Source organism: Hippocampus bargibanti, linkage group LG09 (genome assembly GCF_051943395.1).
Source record: "Hippocampus bargibanti isolate YZ-2025 linkage group LG09, ASM5194339v1, whole genome shotgun sequence".
Classification (NCBI taxonomy): Eukaryota; Metazoa; Chordata; class Actinopteri; order Syngnathiformes; family Syngnathidae; genus Hippocampus; species Hippocampus bargibanti.
The window spans coordinates 19,184,120-19,203,579 of NC_142742.1; the positions used below are offsets into that span (position 1 = coordinate 19,184,120).

Sequence of the window (19,460 nt, forward strand, 5' to 3'; positions counted from 1 at the left end):
AGAGGGGCTCTGGTCTCACGGTTGGGCTTTTTGTGTTTTAGGCACACACACTCTCTCAGTACATAGTCCTCTATTTCTTTTTGCATAAAGGGCCAGTAAAAACGATCCCTTACAAGGGAAAGAGTCCTTTCTACACCATGGTGGCCCATTTCATCATGCAGCTCTTTTAACACTGTCACCTTGTGTTTTTCAGGAAGCAGTAGTTGGGTTCTGTTTGCCGTTTTTCTGTACAAAACACCTCTGTCATTAAAGTGTAGCTTGTCCCATTCCCTCACAAGACAAACAACTTGAGGACAATGCTTTCTTAGTTCAGTACCTAGCGGTTTCGTCTCCGCCAGTTTGTATCTAATAATATGTCCTATAATGGGGTCAGTCTCTTGATCTAGCTTGATCTGTCCAACAGTCAATGGGGCTATCGGTGTGTTTAGTGACACCTCGGCACACGTAGATGAGATTCCCATAGACCAAGCTGCACTAGACTCGTTCTGTTGGTCAACCGCTTGTACGGCAGCACTCACAGCATCATATGACATTTCTTTTGTACATCCTTCCATATATGTTACCATATCTAGGGGCATCCTAGATAAACTGTCTGCATCAACATTTTCCTTACCGGGACGATATTTAACAGTAAAATTAAAATCAGAAAGTTCTGCGACCCACCTGCACCCAGTTGCATTTAACTTAGCAGTCGACAGTACATAAGTGAGTGGATTATTGTCACTATACACAGTGAAGAATGGTGCATAGTACAAATAATCACGAAACTTGTCTGTGATCGCCCACTTAAGCGCCAAAAATTCCAACTTGCCCGAGTGTAAGTTATAATTCTTCTCAGCTGCAGTTAATGTCCGAGAGCCATAGGCTATCACGCGAAGTTTGCCATTTTGTCTTTGGTACAACACAGCACCTAAACCCCGGTTAGAGGCATCTGTATGCAAAATGAAAGGATGCGCGAAGTCAGGAAAACCTAAAACTGGTGGTTGAACTAAACAGTCTATTAGCTGCTCTAACACTGACTGATGCTCATCACTCCACTCAATACGTGTGTTGGAAGACACACTGTTATGTCTCACTTTCCATTTTTGTCTTTGATGCTGCTGAGTCTCAACATTCAGAGGGGCTTTAAGCAAAGCATACAAGGGACTCGCGATACAAGAGAAATCTTTGATGTATTGCCTATAATAGCTTAATAGTCCCAAAATGGCTCGAAGCTCACCGACAGTGCCTGGCTGCTTGTTTTTCAGGGCACGCACTGCTGCTGTATCTGCCGGGTCCATTCGGCTCCCCTCAGCAGAGACAATCCTGCCGAGGTACCTCACTTCCGGCTTGAAGAGGTCACACTTTCGGGCTTTGAGTTTTATTCCATTTTCCCTGAGACGTCGCAACACTCGTCTGACGTCCTCAACGTGGTTGTCAAATGTCCCGCTGAAAACAAGAATGTCATCAAGATAGGGGACACATATTTCGTCCCGTAACCCCTCCAGACATTGTTCCATACACCGCTGGAACGCTGCTGGTGCATTCATGAGTCCAAACGGAATTCGAATCCATTCATAAAGGCCCCAAGGGGTCACGAAGGCAGTCAGGTGTCGGCTCCCTTTGGACATGAACCCCTGGTGGAATGCTTTGCCTTGGTCCAGCAGCGAGAAGATGGTGTTACCCCCAAGGCTATCCACCACGTCCTGTACCCGTGGGATGGGGTGCCGGTCAGGGTGTGTTTTCCGGTTCAGCTCTCTGTAATCAATACATAAGCGCAGTGTACCATCTTTTTTCCTGACACAGACGACAGGGGATGAGTAGGAGGAAGTGGACTTTTCCACCCACCCCTGCGCTATCAAGTCCTGTAAATAATCTTTCACCTCTCTGTACATTGGCTTTGGGACAGACATATATGTCTTTGAAACGGGCTCAGTGTCTTTCAACAAAATGTCCATTTGTAGGTTTTCCACACACCCTATGTCGTCGTCCGATTTTGAAAATGATGCCGATTCCTCTCTCAACATCTGCTGACCGGTCTTTCTTTTATCTTCGTCCAAATGAGAAAGGTCAATTGGGGGGTCCCACTGCTCACTGAGAGCAATAGTGGTATTCTGGACATGGACCTCATTGACAACCGCTGAAGGAAGGTCCCTTTTAAATATGTTAGCTGGGTAGACAGACCCTACTGACTGCACTGTACCAATAATAGTCTTTACTGGAAACCTAATATCATGATTAGTAGGGTTCTGGACACTAACAACTATCCTAGGGATGGAACCTGCCTTTACTGAGACCAACGAGTCACAAAGCTCGAGGCCATCTGGCCACTGTGGGTTTTCACTTGGCTCAAAAACCAATGTAACATCTTCCTTAAAGGGCTTAGCCTGTACTTTGCATGGAATAATAAGTGAGCTATGCCTGGCTATAGTGAATCTCTCATTTGTTGTTTTTACACGGTACTCATGTGCTTGTCCCAGACTAACTGCTTTTATGAAAGTGGCAGCTTTATTGCGCTTAAGGTGGGGAAAAGCTAGTCTAACCGATTTCAAGAGCTTTTCTGTATCCCCTGTTTGTGACTCATTAGAGAGACTATCTAACACAAGACGCTCAATGACATTAAGAAGTGAATCTTTTTTGTCCCCAAAAATTTAAAGCATGGTTCCTAGCTGAGTTCTGTGCTTTGCAGCCTGCTCTGAAATGTTCACTACTTCCACATTTAAAACAGTGCTGACAATATTCTTCACCTGTCTGAATACAAGAATAACACCTGGGCTGAGGGCGACGGGGCATGTAGTACTGCTGAGGGGCGAACCGCTGCTGGAACTGTGCTGCCCCCCTCATCGGCCTGGGGCCTGGTGCTGGGTGGTACTGCTGAAGAGCTGATGGGGAGTGCTGGGTGTAGTAGTGCCTGGCTGGTGGATCTACCTGATATTGTGAAGGTGGAATGAAGGCGACCTGTTCAGGGTAGTGGTCAGGCAGGCGTTCAGGTCCTACGCTGGTGGGCTGAGAAGTGGCTGTTGGTTTCTGAATAGTCTCTTTGATCTGGGACACTTCTGCACGCAGCTCTTTTAACAGCATCATCTCTGACCTCATCTCTTTGATCTCTGAAAGGAGTTCATTCGGCACAGTAACAGTATTCTGCTTTAAGACTGTCTTCTTCCCAATCGGGACTGGTGTGTCATCTAACTGGACAGTGTTCAGCGTTGTCACCCGTGCAGCAGCATTTTTCTTTTTTTCCTGTCGCTCTTTTTCATTTGCACATGCCATGTTAAATTTTTCTAACAGTACTTCATCTGATGTGGTGGTTAGCAGGAGGAAAGGTTGCATGTCACTCTTTACATTGTCACTCTGTAACCCCGTCAGAACTGTGTGCAGGAATAAACTCTGGACCAACGTGGGATCATACTTCACCCCTGATTCGGCTTCTTGAGATGCAAAAAGAATCCTTTGACGAAGATCCATTGCACGCAGTAGAAATTTCTGTGGGGACTCTTTATTAGTCTGCACTTCCGATGAGAGCTGCTTGTACAACTCAGTGGCTCCTCTCTCTTGATAGTGAGATCGGAGAATCCTTCGTAAAGAAGTTAGGGTAAGATTTTCTTTCCCTTCGAGGTAGCTTCTCAACTGCAGACCTGGTGTTATGGCACGAACCACTGCATCGATGATCTCATCCCCCTGGTAGCCTTTACTGAGCCCACTTTCTATCTGTCTGACCAAATTAGGAAATGTGAGTTTATCTTTTTGTCCGAGTTCCCCTATTTGTCCAGATATTTTGAAATCTTTGCGCCAGGGGGCAGTGTCTGGGGGCACTATGCTTCTCTTTCGCACTGCATCCCGACCTTTTTCACTTGGTTTGGCTATTCCTAGTTCAAAATCTTTTATACTTTCAATCAAGTCCTTTACACGTAGCAAATCTGACATTCCTCCATCTTCTAGCTCTAATTCAGCTCTTTCAATGTAGGTTGACACAATATTAATTAGTTGGCCTCGAGTCTTTCCTGTAAGTTGCTCTCTTTCCAGTCCAGATATTTGGATTTCAGCACATAACTCTGACAACTGTCGAAAATTCAGTCCAAATAACTTGCCTTTGATGTCCAACTGTAATTCCTCTAACGCCATTTTCGAGAGGGTAGACGCAGTTCAGCTGAATTGGCAAGCCATGCACACTTCGCTGATTCCATTCAATGGAAGTGAATGAAAGCAAGTCGTGTCTTTTAATGTAGTTCCACTTTCCTCTATGGGGCCATCGCACACTGGCTGATGTCAGACAAGGGACACACCAGTTGTTAAACAAAAGGAACCTACATCCATTCATCCATTTTATACGGTTTTCTGTAATTGGTCGTGGGGGCAGCAGCATTAGCAGGGAAACCCAGACTTCCCTCTCCCCAACCACTTCGTACAGCTGAGATGCTTCTTGACCAGCCAGCAGAAATGCATTTAGTCTTTACAGAAGTTCCTAGGTTTGTACTGAGGGCCACTTCCCAGTGGAGCGTCACTTGAGCAGCGTCTAGGGGGGGAGGGGGCGGTACTGTCAACATTTTGCCCAAATCACTTCACCGGTCTTCTTTAATGTGGAGGAACAGTGGCTCTCGCATAAGGCCCTCTCAGATGACTGAGCTTCTGGAGGCAGGCCACCCTGCGGAGGAGACTCGTTTGTAACTGGGATCTTGTTAGAGATTACGGTAGGGACAAACTATGTTTTTCGGTTTAATCCCTTCTTCACGATGACAGACTAACACAGTCCATTGCACCGAACCACCTATCCATTTGATATTCCATCATTCCTTCACTCGTAAACAGCTTATGATATTTGAATTCCTCCATATGGGGTCAGATCTCATAATCAACCTAAAGAGGCCACACCACCCTTTTTGATGGAGGAACATGGTCTCAGATGTTGAGTCGCTGATTTTTATCCCAACTGCTGAAAATTGGAGAATGTGGCTGAATGAAGCAAACAATACCTTATCTCCAAAAACCAGAGACGCAATACTGAATGCTCAAAACTAGACCGCCTCTATGGCTTGGTTGCACCAAGAAATTCTGTCCAGAAAGTTTATGAACAGGATCTGTGACAAATTGCACATTTGTTGGTGTCATTTCCTCACTGGAAACAAATCCGACTTTGTGGTGGAAAAGTGGACCAAACCCTGGCATTGGTCGGTCACCCGGGTACTATAGAGACCGTCATTAACGGGTGTAGTCAACACCTTTATTCTAATTCACAAAACACATGTAGACTGATTAGGTGAACTCCCACCCTGGAATGAAACCACACTGCTCTCCTTAATCTGAGATTCAACTCTGACACTTTATGGCCTGATCTCTACCACCCCTGAATAAAAATAAATAAATAAACAAAATAAAAAGGAGGTTGAGGAGCATGATCCCTCAGTAGTTGGAATGCATCCTTCTGAACCATGAATTGCCAGCCATCTTCAAGACAACCAGTCCACTGAGTGCCAACCATTTTAGAGAATGTTAGCCTTCAAAGGTCCACAGAAAGTGTCTTCAAACATGAATTAATTATTCATGTTTTCACTCAGTAGAAAATCTTCAAGTTACCTGAAAATCCTTTTCTAGAAGAAAAGGAAAGAAATCAAGGTATTTGTGAAAAGAATTTCAACTTTCAAATCAATGGTTTGCTTTTTAAAAATGCAAATATATAAATATACATGCCCTGCGATTGGCTGGCAACCAATTCAGGGTGTCTCCCGCCTCGTGCCCGAAGACAGCTGAGATAGGCTCCAGCAACCCCCGCGACCCTAATGAGGAATAAGCGGTACGGAAAATGAGATGAGATGAGATAAATATACATTTACTTCGAAGAACAACAAATACATTTGATGGCAATTTTGATGTATTATTAAGTATTGACAATGTGAATATTTGCCAAAATATATAAACATTATTTTTTGTGGGGAGGGTTGTAAAGGATGGAAACACACAACAGGATTCCCAGCATACTGTTGAACACCCAAAAACATTGTTCTTCATAAAAACACAGTGATAAAAGTCAGTGCCAACTTTTTTTGAGTCTATTTATTGAAATTGGGACTGTCCCAGTTTAACAAAACGCCAGCCTGAATTATCCAGACTTGTGCAACTTGTATAACATGTACAAAATAAAAATAAAAAAATTACCAGAGAAGGATATTGACTTGTTGCAATGTGAAGTAAAGGAAAACTATTTGAACACCTACAATACACTTTCTGTAAGAAAATAATCTGTTTTAAATTATATAACAAGTAGACAGGATGAATTTAAGACAACTGTTTTCACTATGTACGGCCAAAAGGGGTGTTGTATTTCTTGTTAGGTTTTTCAGTCCAACTGGACTTGTCATCCCGATAAATTGTGGGCTCCAATGAACTCCTTTCAATCTTTTGTGTCTTATGAAGGCTTTCCTTGTTATTTCAACCATTTGTCTGTTTTTAGTTCCATAATTTCTTTTCGGTCTTGGTCAATTCATTTATATGTCACAATTCACATCAAGTTGCGGATTGTTTGGCCGCAGTTTCAGTCCTTTTCCTCCCCTAATTTTTGTTGCAATACTTTTATCTTTATTGTTTTGGACTCGTGTTCATTTTTTTTATTTTTCATAAGATCAATGCTTTGTTTTCTCTTTTTTGTTGTTCTTTTGGAAATCCAACACATTTTGAACGCATACTTACTTCCTTGCCTTTGGCTCTACCTACATGCCAGACCCTGACAGGGCCTGGCTTACATTCACCATTCTTGTCCATTTCCAAGTGTCTGATGGGTTTGAGATTAATGCTCTGCTTTGGCCATTAAATTCCACAGTCATACATTTCTTATGTCGATATTGGTTTTGCCTATTTTTTTATTCTGCTTGCTTTCTTCATGTTGGAACAAAAAAAAAAACGCCCTACCACATCTGTTCTCCGCGCAAACTTGAAACCATACAATTAACTGGAGAGTTTTGACTCAAAATCAAATTATTTTTTCTTCACTCTGTTTTATTAATGTTTTCAAATATTTCACAACTAAAAAAAAATAGTTTCCCAAAATATTTTTAGTCGTGGTGAACGCAGTACATTATGTTAAGGCAAGGGTTGGAAACTTTTTTTGACTAAGAGAGCCATAAAAATAAAATATTTAGAAATGTTTTTCAGTGAGAGCCACATCCACACACACGCACGCTCACACACACTCGCACGCGTGCACGCACGCGATTTCAACAAAATGTCAGAATATATTATTTAAAATAAAAACTCACCATTAATATGAATAGTTTTCCCTTCCTCATGATTGGTAAATAAATCCAGCCAAACGACCGGAATGAAAGTCAACTTGCCGGATCCATAGGCGAAGCTACTGCTCGCTAGCCTGAATACTGCTCATTTGCTGGCACCCTTGCTTTCTGCTGTCTCTCACAGAAGTATATTAATGCTAACCGTTAGCATGCAGCGTGTCAAAGTGCCACCGATATTCAACAGTTTCATTAATGGTATTGTTTCATTGCAAATTATAATCACGGCAGAACTTTTTCCACTTGAACTTCCGTCCATTCAACCTGAAGAGTATAATACTCTGCATTTTTTTTTAATTTAAAGGGGGCGTTTACCTGTTTCGTCATCCACGGTCATAGGTCAGTATCATCCAATCAAAATTGCGCTTTCCAGCAACTGCCGCCCAAACAGGAAATTAACAGCGAAAAAGCGAGAATATGTCCAGTATTTAGTTTTATCGGCGAGCTACATGCAATTATCAAAAGAACTTACAAATTAATAACTACAGTAAGTCAAGCCGACTAAAGCTTACTTTAATTGCAAGCACACATTTTCAAAATTGTCCTTATTTTAAACGGTACAAAGTCAAGTGTGTGCCAATTAAGACAACTTCAGTTTCTGTTCAATCCAAGTCTGTTAGTTGAGGATATGGCTGTGATTGTGGAGGTTTGTGGACTTTGCAGGTCCAAGCACCACCTGCCAGGAGGACTCCTGTGCCAACATGGGGATTTGCATCCAGCAGTGGGAGAACTACACTTGTGACTGCTCCATGACTTCCTACACGGGGACGCAGTGCAATGACCGTGAGTTCTCATGTGACAAACGCTTCTCACACATTCACATCATGGATTAAAAACACTAAAAGGTGGAGCAGGGTGGGGTCTTTTCGAGTCACAAAATTTAGGACTTGGGACGATTTGTGGTCCAATTTCACTTAATTGGTCAAAGAATTAATTACTGCAAATAACTATCTAATCACCTATCTCAGTGAAAAATTAACCAGTATAGTATCCTTTTGTATACTTTTGTATGTTTGTCGGGGTGTTAACTCCAGCTCAGATGTCATTCAACAGTTTAAAGGTACAGTGTTGTACAGTGAGTATAATATATTGCCACCTTGTGGTATCATTAAAATATAATGATCTGAATGTGAAAATGTGTATTTTTTAAACACGCCACTGTGCTTCAGAATGGTCATATTTCGCAAAATGTTAGACATACACAAATGATCCTTCTCTGTCTTTTCTCTCTCTCTCTCTCTCTCTCTCTCTCTCTCTCTCTCTCTCTCTCTCTCTCTCTCTCTCTCTCTCTCTCTCTCTCTCTATCATTCGCTCTCTCGCACTGTCTCTTTCTCTCCACAAAGACACAACATTGTTTAGATATACATACTTGATTATCTCACAAGAAATATGCAGACCAGTTCTTGATTTGAAAAGAGTCAATAATTTGTCAAGACAGGATATGTATTGAGCTAGGCTGAAAAGTCTGATTCAATTATTTTCTCTCTTCTAATTTGTTGTATTGGCCCAGTCAGTATATGTTGCTGAAGTGAACTGAATAACATATCATTAAAACGTTATGTTAATTTTAAATTAAGCATGCCTCTTTTGGCATTTTTTGTTCATATATATATATATTTTTTATTTAAAAAACTATTCATCTTTCGCCTAGATTTTATAAAAATAAAGTAAAGTTAATGTTTGATGATCATGTTAATAAAAGTGAAATGTAATCAGGTATTTGACACCCCATCCACACATGTGACGCCATTAGCATCTGCCCAGTCTCTCTTTATTGGAGAAACATGCCATGCCAGCAGGTGTCACTACAGGGCCAATCGCTGTGAATGAGTGTTGTCATTCTTGTTGCAATCTCCTTCAACGTGATTTTTTAACTATTATCTCCGACTCTGCTCAGCTGGGACCACGTACATCTTTGGCAAAGGAGGAGGCTTAATAACATTCAAGTGGCCGGCCAACGAGAGACCGAGCACCAGGACTGACAGGCTGACTGTTGGCTTTAGTACCTCACTCAAAGATGGAATCCTGGTCAGGATTGACAGCGCTCCTGGCCTGGGAGACTATCTCATGCTGCATATAGTAAGTTCATAGCATAGCTGATTGCTTTTTCTGTGATGCTGCTGAAGTAGCTGTCACATTCCAAAGATGCAAGAATACAGATCTGTTTTTTTCCAATTAAATCAATCAGGGCTTTTTAGAGTGTGAGACTGTGAGCCTTACCACACTTAAGTACTTGGTGTGAAAGTGTTAGTTACCAATGCAATGCCCTGATGTTGACCTTGTTTTAAGAAATGAGGCCTCCTTGTCCTACATTGGTTAGATTAATCATTAATGTGGAAGATTCTGTCTCTGCAAAAAAGACCAGCTTCATTTTTTTTCATATATGCTTGGTTTAATCACTCGGTGTCCTGATCCATCAAGTGTGGGAATTGGCAACTTGTGGCTCTGAAGCCACATTCAGAACATTTTGTAAAAAATGTAGAATGTAGAATAAATATTACATTTCAACATTTCCCTCAACAAGAATTAGTGATGGTTGATGTCAGAACTGGACTGAATGCTTGCCTTTGTAAACAACAGTGATGTATTTAAGATGCACGTGCATCTCAGAGGCAAAATGTTTGCGAACATTGAAACTCATCCTACTGGCAAAGAATGGGAGTCTGGAGGACCAAGAAAAGCATTTTTTTTTAAATACACGTGAATCACAATAGTTAACACGCTGCAAAGTTACGTCACATGGCAAACAGAAAATGGATGGAGTTCACCCGTTAATGATAATGACAAAGTCCACAAATTTGAAAATTTCCCTATTGTGGGACGATTAAAGGCTTTCTGATTCTGGAAAAAAGGTAAAAAGGCATTTTTGTTACAATACTACAATATGTCATAAATACTACAGTATGTATCATGTGTGTGAGTGACAAATATTCCTATAGCTACTCCATGTTAAGTCAAATAAAATCTATTTTTTTTTTTTTTTTTTTTTTTTTTTAGCAACAAGGCAAAATTGGTGTCACGTTCAACATTGGGACAGTCGATATCAGTGTACAGGAGAGCAGTACCCCAGTGAATGATGGAAAGTATCATGTCGTCCGCTTCACCAGAAACGGTGGGAATGCCACACTGCAGGTTGATAACTGGTCCATCACTGAACACTTCCCGACAGGTACCAACCCACAAAACACAGTAATATTTCATAGAAACAAATGTTATTTGTAGTTTGGAAGACTCCATTGCTCTTTCAAACATTTTGGTGGTCTTCAGAGGGCCAGTATATGAAAAAAAATCTACATACATTTGTAGATTTTTGTGCGTGTGTGTGCATGTGTGTGCGTGTTTGTTTAAAGGACAACCGGCACCATTTTTTTTGTTTCCTAACTGACATCAGAAAAACGTTTTATAGCATCTAAAATACCCAAAACACGCAGGCTGATAGTTCTAGTCAAATGCAAAACACCAATAAAAATCTGTTAAAGTGTCCCAAAACTACTTCAAAATGACCCCGGAACTTGATTTGACCCTGAACTGCCTCAAGGCCTTTGTCGTTTTAGCTTAGTTTTCCACACATTTTTGAGCATTCTACACATTAAAAAAACAACAACATAGCTACAATGTAAAGTGAATTCATTAGAGGTGGGGCATTTTTATATGTATACATATATGGATATAATTCCTGCTCTTTTACATTTCTGTCTAAATGATGACAACTAAATATTTGTCAATCATTTTTTTACAGGGAACAGTGACATTGAACGAATTCAGTTGGCCAATAAGAAAATTCCGTTCAAATACGCCAGACCAGTAGAAGAATGGCTCCAAGAAAAAGGTATTTTCAAACATTTTTGCACTTTAAAATGTCTATACTTCCCTCATGGCCATTTCACTGAATCAGACCCATTTTCTTTATATAACTAGACTTGGTGTTGCTGACAACATTTTTAATGTCAATATTTTATGTACCACGCTCCGCGTTTGAGTAACTCTAGCATGTTCTTTTAGCATAGAATGGCTGCCAAATGTTATTTATGCCAATACATCACATTAATGAATCTTTAATCATCAAATGAAATTGGCACATTGAAATGACAAACAAACAGCTCTATAAATTAATAAAAGATAAACAATATTTCTAATACAGGCCTAACACATTTAACCCTGCAGCCACAGTTAAGATATCCAATATACAGCAAAATATATGAGTATCATTTGTGATGCAACTTCTTGAAGGCAACGTGACTAGTGGATATTCAAAACTGTTCTGAGGTAGTAAGGTGTGAAGGGACAATACATTGGAAATTTAAATTAAAGAATAATAATAATAATAATACGTTTCATAAGTAAATTATTTCAATCAATATATTTCATGGTCAAGTGACCACAAATTTTCCGTCAGAAGGAGTTCAATCAGAATGACAAAAAAATACCATCCAATGTAAGCCTGGCGAACGTGGCACCAGATCAGTATCAGATCAACAACATAAAGCAGACAAGGTTGTATAATGGTGAGTGCATTCCTTTGGACCGTTTTTTTTTAAGGTTGGTTGTAGGAAACGTCCCTTTACTCACAGTTGCTTCTGTGTAGTTGCACAAGGAACAAAACCAAGCGAGACGCGCTACTTGGTATTACATGTCTAAATTTAACATAATAGTGCTAAAGCAATGAAATAAACATATGGTAAAATTAGAATAAAGTAACACACAATGCCTCACATAAATAATAGGTCTAATTAGGCATTGATGTTGCCCGGTGCATAAAATATGGCATTTCGAAATATACGGGAAGGCAAAATACTTTCAGCACAAAATATGTGCATGGCAAACGTTGGATATTCCATGGCTCTTGACCTATGGCTATTGGCTCTTTGATTTGAAAGCACCTTGGGTCTCTATTTTTCTGGTTTTAATATATGTGAATGTCTCTTCTAGGACGGCAGCTTACCATATTCAACACTCAAGCCACAGTTACAATTGGTGGAAGTGATCGCAGCCGGCCTTTTCAGGGTCAACTGTCTGGGCTGTATTATAATGGCCTGAAGGTGCTGAACATGGCTGCTGAGGGCAATGCTAATGTGAAGATAAATGGTAGTGTGAGACTGGTTGGTGATGTCCCCAGCGGGGCAGGCTCAACCAAGTCTACTGCCATGCCTTCTGATGTCTCCACTAGCTTCATTGAGACGACAACCATGATGTCCACCACCACCACACGGAAACACAGGTCCTCTTCAACGGTATGGGTTAAATTCCTAACATACACAATGGCTAAAGAACACATTCAGAAAGTGTTGAGCACCCTTTGTCGCAGGCTGACATCACAAATGTCCAAGTATTACTGTTGAAAAGTAATGAACAAAATGTTCATGAACAATGTCACATAGACATTTCTCCACTGTGAGACTAATAAAGGCATATCCAATCCAATCCAATCCATTATGGCCAACTGGTTAGCACATGGGGGGCTCGGTAGTCAGCTTCACAATGCAGAGGGGCAGCCTTCGATTCTGGCTCTGTCCTGCTCGCGTTGAATTTGCATGTTCACCCCGTGCCGGTGTGGTTTTTCACCACGTACTCTGGTTTCCTCTCACATTCCAAAAATATGCATGGCCGGTTAATGGAGTACTGTAAATCCTCACTCTGTGTGATTTTGAGTGTGGATGGTTGTTTGTCTATGTGCCTGCGATTTACTGGAAACCAATCCATGGTCTACCCCGTCTGCTGTCTATAGACAGCTCCTGCTAAAATAATGACATAGATGCAAAACATTTGCTTAAAGGAGAACCGACTCCTCCCAACAAGTTGTGTCCATAATTTGTAAAATTACTTCAAATGACTTCTACTGACTGCATTTTACAAAGATTCCACCACATATAGCTATATTTTACTTTTTAAAAGTCACGCTGAATATTCATGAAATCTTGTTTTCGAGTTGATGTCGATGCCGATAGTGACGTCACATTCGGTACGCCCCTGACCGAGAAAGGGACACACAGTGCATTTTGGGTACTTTTTTCGCTTGAAAACACTGTGATCACAAAATTAGAAGGAAAACTACATAAATAATGTGCTGGGGAATCGTTGTGTGGCAGCCAATTGCGGTAACATGCATAAAGAAGATGTAAGTTTACACAAATTTCCAGCGGACAAACCAGCCATTTCCAACGGACCAGAGCAGTATAGCGCCAGCGGAGGCGAACGAGGAAGCTAACCGGAGTTAGCGATTCGCCCCTTGGATAACTGCTGTCATCCTCTCAGCCTGTAACAATGGGGAGAAAGTTTCTTCCAGTGGTGAAAGAGAGCAAACCAAGTGGAGCAAACCGATCGGACAAACATCCACTTTCCACCGTGTCATTTGATACTCTGTAGCGCTGTCGAGCTCTCTCTCGTCTCAACATCTCTGATGTTCGTGTGCTGCTCAAAGTGTGCCGCTGTCTCTAACCCTTCTCCTTTTGTGTGTGTGCGTAAAACCCACCCCTCTGTCTTCTACCATGGATTTTAACCAATCACAGGCGGCTTTAACCGAAGGTCGGCTCCATATACTGGACGAAACGCAGCTTGTGCGCCATCTTGTACATTTTCTGGGCTGCTACATCGGAGTCCAGATCGACTTTCATCGCTTTGATACGGAAGGACTTCTTTAATCGATCCCAAATATTGAAGCTTTCCTCTTCAGAACTATTTGAATCATATTCATAACTGGATGAGTAACAAGAAAGCATCTTCTCCGAATCTGAACATTCTGAAGCCACTGTGAGGTTTAGATTCTGGAGCAAGGCAATTTGTGGGTGGGCCAAACCTAATGTGACGTTACGAACAAAGGGGCGAGACTTTCTGAATCTCCCCAGTTTCGAGCTCAATAGTGGCAGTTTTGGGCAACTCTCAGTCATTTTTATTGTTGTTTTGAATTTGACTAGAAATATCAGCCTGCGTTTTTTGGGTATTTTAGATGCTATAAAACGTGTTTCTGACGTCAGTTAGGAAACAAAAAAATTGTGTCGGTTGTCCTTTAAAAGAGTGTGGTTATTACCAATCTTAACTGTGGAGCAAAGCTAAATCCCGCCATGATCATCTGTATATTCATGTAAGGTGCTTTTTAAACTGGCCAGAAATAAACCTTGAGTGAATATCTTTTTTTAAAGTAATGAAATAATGTATTGTCTCTTTTTTGTGTTGGCCCTTGTTTCTCTTGACAATCAACTTGTGATAAAGAAGCATGCATCAGATGACATTGTGTCATCTGCGGAGTGTTCCAGTGATGACGAAGACCTCGAGGAGTGTGAAACGGGTCATCCAGGTGGGCTAGGTTAGTTTGCATTTGCTTGCTTTCTATGTGCGTTCATGCATCAGCACCATTATGGATGATGGCAGTCTCAAAGCATCACAACCCCCATGGTGAGACAAAGTGTTGCTGAATTTGAAAAAAAAAAGAACTGACTATTCAGAGCTGCATTTTGTTATCTTGCAAGTTGTGTAGAGAACAAATATCATTCCTGTCATGAACTACACTTGCACATGGGGTCATCCAGAGTGGTCAACATGGTTACATACACACATACAAATTTTGCCTGCTGAAATTAAACAAAACCAAAAAAATGTAAGTGTGTATATCCAAAATAAGTGGAATTTGTATCAAAGTGAACCATTATGCGCCAGTGATGCTGCCATTCATCGCTATCCTTCTTTTTAACTTGATTGATTTGTTTGAAGAATCCCATTATCTTTTGTGCGTGTTTTTAATCACTTCATATCCATATTTAAGTGTTCAACTGTCCATATTTATAGTAGTTGCTTGCATTTCTTTTCTTTTTTTTCTAAAGCCAAAGAAAACAGAGAGAACAGATATTGAATTTCTGTTGATGTTTTTATTTTATTTTTCGGTTTGCTACCACGCACACTTGTTATTCTGTCATTATGCACCTCAACAGAAAGAAACAGCTTTTATAAATTAGATAGGGAGTGTATTTGAAAGAATTTGGGAATTTCCATATTGTATCATTATTACTTTTGCAAATTTGAAAAAGAGACACACACCCAAAAAAGTGTCGGTTAATGGTCAAAGTCATGTGTTTTTCTCTTTCATTTGTCAGACAAACAGTTGGCCATTCCCAATTTCTTTTAAAGAGTATGTGGGAGATGATCATGTGAATGACTTAAAAGATGTGGAATGTATTCAGAAATTCATGGAGATTTGCGAAGAGAGACAAATACAAGGCCCCGGTCATCTGATCATGTTACACAGAAATCATGCCATCCTAACCCTGACATTATTTTGCTGTTGAGAGTGGCATGCTCGGTGGGTTCTAAATATACTTTTTTTTCCTTTGCTTTGCTTTGCTCTGTCAGTATTATGACACATTTTCTAAATTTGATGATGTAGAACCAAACCATCTGTTTGCATGTCCGTATTTTAGTTTCATCATGTATGGCATAACAGTCCATTGTTTTCATGTGTTTGCTTCAGCTTTTGTAGCACACTAATGAAAATGTTCCATTCAATGGCAATGTTTTTTTTAATACAAACCTTCAAAGCCAAAAGTAAATCCAATTCATGATGCTTTCATTGGAGTGAAAAAAGAATGTCAAACTTGAAAAGATAATGCCCTGGTATTCACATAATATATGACAATTGACCGCTCATTTTATAGTTCACCATCACAGATATCAAATAATATCTTGGAAAAACACAAACGTTTCTGATTTATGTCATGACCAATTGGTATTATGGTTATGAAAGCTCTCCATTTTGCTCAGAATACATTTTGCTCATCTTTTTGATCTATTTTTCAAAACAATATCCTCATAATTGCTTTGTCTGCATTTGAATTTTAGCACAGCAACATCAAATGCAAACCCTGCATTATCTTTATTTTCAGTGTGCATTTCTTTGGTTCTCAAGTTGTTTCGTGATTCTGTTCTGTTATCCATCGGTTGTGTCCTTAATTGATAAATTTCATGAGATGGCAATCAGTAAACTTGGTAAAGCTTTCAAAATTCATTGATTCAGTATCTAGTAAACAGAAAATGGTGATTCGTAAAGGAATTCATTTCTAGCATAATACATAACTCAATATGATTTTTTTAAATCATACAACACACACAGTTTTGGTCAATAAATTGTAATCCACATAAACATGCTTTCTTTGCTTTTATGCAAAATCAGCTATAAATGATGTGTGCTGTCCCCCACAGCTCCCTGCACCATCTCTGACAGAAATAAACAATATATGTTGTCAGTTTTGCTTTATTTAACAGAATAACGTGTCAGTATTCACATTTGAAAGAAATAGACAAATAACAATAACGAAGTAATTTAAAACACTAAGAATGGAACCAAATACTCAAATACTGTACTCAATATCTTAATAATAATAATAATAAAGCCCATTACTAACAGTAAAATACAGTTTTGAACAAATGGTACAAACATGGTACATAACATTTTCTATATTGTCTCTTTATATATACCTGCAGATGGATATATATATATATATATATATATATATATATATATATATATATATATATATATGTGTGTGTGTGTGTGTGTGTGTGTGTGTGTGTGTGTGTGTGTGTGTGTGTGTGTGTGTGTGTGTGTGTGTGTGTGTGTGTGCCTCAGGAAAATAAGTAATTGAACACCCTGCTATTCTGCTATTTGTCAATGAAAAGTGGGAGAAATAGCAAAATAGCGGGGTGTTCAAATACTTATTTTCTTCACTGTATATATACATTTTGTACATAACGTGAACGCAGTGAATATACAGCATTTAGATTTTACTAAAATTACAGTGTCACCAATAGATCTTGCTTTTGGCTTGTGAACCTATTGTAAACGTGGTCTTCGTCATTGCACATAAAACAACTTGCCTTGTAACATTCCAACTTTATTTTCAGAGCATAATCAATGAGCAGGTCACAAATTTTCCACACTAGTGTTTTGGGTTGTTTTTGGGCGAGCTTGTATGAAAAGTCAATCCAACACTAGGGCGATTAAGGATTTTATTTTTCGATGTTATTTTAATATTTCTGTACATTTATGTATTAACATACTTTACAAACGTTTGTTATAAACGTTATATACTGTTTCTTTTGTTTTGTAACTCCTACTATACTGATTTTTTTTTCTGTGGAGAAGATGACACGGCCACAACTATTTGAGGCACTGGCGATTGAGTGTCAAGTGCTACCGAAGAACCTCGGCTATTAGAAGTTGCTGTTCACCTTGGCTCATTCATCTACCAATTGAAAATGGCCAATTAAAAAAGGAATTCAGAGCCATCATGGCAATAGGCTCATAGCAACAAGTGTCATGAAATAATACTTCCAAAAGGTTTCAATAAAACACACAACCCAAAAATGAGTGGTAGGACTGAGCAAAAGTTTTCATCAATCCCTGCTCAATGCCATCTCATGGAGTTTTTCTCCCTTCTATTCGTATGGAAAAAAAATAAAGCTTGGGGTGACTTTCTATCAATGTCAAAGGACACAACCTACGTTTAAAAGTGTGTATCCATAATACATAAAGTAGTGTAAATGTCAACAATTCTTTCAATTCAAAAAAATAGTTGTGGGACTCGATTGTTTAAATATCAATGAAAGGTTTTATAATGAATTAATCATAATTACCATGTCATCCAGATGTTATCCATTTCTGCACGCTGCTCCAGACCGTCATTGTGTCTGCTAATCCACAGCCGTTGCCTGGACTAGGGGGGTATTTTTTGCCTCCAGTGCAGACAAACACTAGGCTGTGCTTTTTGTCTGAGTTAGTTTCTTAACTGTTTACACTCAACATGCTTAAATAACATGTCTTGCAGTCACTATCACTCAGGGAACACGAGAATAGACATGAGGCACTGGCACAAGTGTTGAAATCAAAAGTGTAGTTTGATCTGGTTGTGTTCTAAGTTCAGGCAAGAGTACAAACCTCAATCGGGAATTGTTTTGAAACAGTGCAAATGTGTTTTATGGATATGCACTACAACGTTGTCATTTATCACATTTATCACACATCACATAATGTATTGTGCGGTGGAAATGGTCAACACACCCCTTTTTATCATGGTGAATCATTTTAATATTAGGTAGTTACAGTGACGTAACAATGTTGAACTTACATGTATTCATTTGTTACCAATCTTTTTGTTTAGCGTCTGTCTGAATTACGCAATATGTCTAACTGATAGTTACTTTCTCTTCTCGATGCAAGCACAAAAAAATCTGATGACTCGATTTGAGTTAAGGGTGGGTAAATTTGAAACTTAACGTGAAATACACTTGTGCCATTTTAAATAAGGACAAAATACTCACCAAAAATCAACTCACTCAATATGTTGATATTATCAGGGTACTATGTTTATTCTCCGTATCGTCACAGGGACAATGCTAATGGGCCTCAATCTGCAGTACATTTGCACCTAAAGACAAGCAACCAATCATTTGATGACAGTGAGGTTAAAATATTAGCTAAAGAAAATTGATGGTTTGAAAGAGAAATAAAAGAAGCAATTTTTGTAAAACAGAAAAACCCTTCACTAAATCGCCATGGTGGTTTAAGGTTTTAGACAGTGCTTACAACAGACTTCTTAGGCCGATAGCACATCGGCTTAGTCATGTTAATGTGAGGAGTGAAACGTCCGACATCTTCAAAGAAATACAGATGACGGCTGAAGAAACCTTTTCCCTTCCATATCATTGTAAATCTGCAAAAAAATGATTTGGCCTACTTCCGTTGCAGTATAAAGCAAGTGTCAGCGCATCCAAGACATGCTTGCCATGTAGTGGTCATCGTTAACATCACAATTTAAAACTACAGTCAATGCCTGCTCACTTTTTTTTCAATGTATGTCCTCAACTTCAGATTATTTCATGATCAAATTATCAATCATAGAATTTTAAAGGGGTGTCTCACATTTCTATATCCATTGTATGTTTGATGTTGTATGTTTGATGTCTTTATTTTTCTTTTCTTTTATTCTGTTCCCCACAGCTTTTGACCTGTATCCCAATCATCCTATGTAAACAAATAGTTATTGTTTAAATCCTCACCAAAGTGTGGGGTGGGAGAATATTTTAAACAGATCAACGTCAACTTTCTATATAGTTCTACTTTTGTTGACACGGCACACATTTTCTCTGCGAATCTCACATTGTCACCATCTGTTGTCTTTGAAAGAATAATTCGAGTATGATTTCAAGTACATATTG

The 19,460-nt window shown here is 39.5% G+C and overlaps 1 protein-coding gene across 11 annotated transcripts in view; it reads left to right on the top strand.

The window, feature by feature from the left end:
* Window positions 1-19,460, top strand: part of nrxn3a (neurexin 3a) — a 125,731-nt gene that overhangs the window by 99,198 nt on the left and 7,073 nt on the right. For 3 of the 11 annotated variants that reach the window (XM_089003579.1, XM_089003577.1, XM_089003585.1), the window contains exons 18-23: window positions 7,923-8,042; window positions 9,157-9,338; window positions 10,257-10,428; window positions 10,999-11,088; window positions 12,189-12,490; window positions 14,466-14,559. In XM_089003579.1, the coding sequence (XP_088859705.1) occupies window positions 7,923-8,042; window positions 9,157-9,338; window positions 10,257-10,428; window positions 10,999-11,088; window positions 12,189-12,490; window positions 14,466-14,559 (960 nt within the window). The remainder of the gene's footprint in view (window positions 1-7,922; window positions 8,043-9,156; window positions 9,339-10,256; window positions 10,429-10,998; window positions 11,089-12,188; window positions 12,491-14,465; window positions 14,560-19,460) is intronic. The other 8 variants (XM_089003582.1, XM_089003584.1, XM_089003587.1 and 5 more) reach the window with 3 other exon arrangements.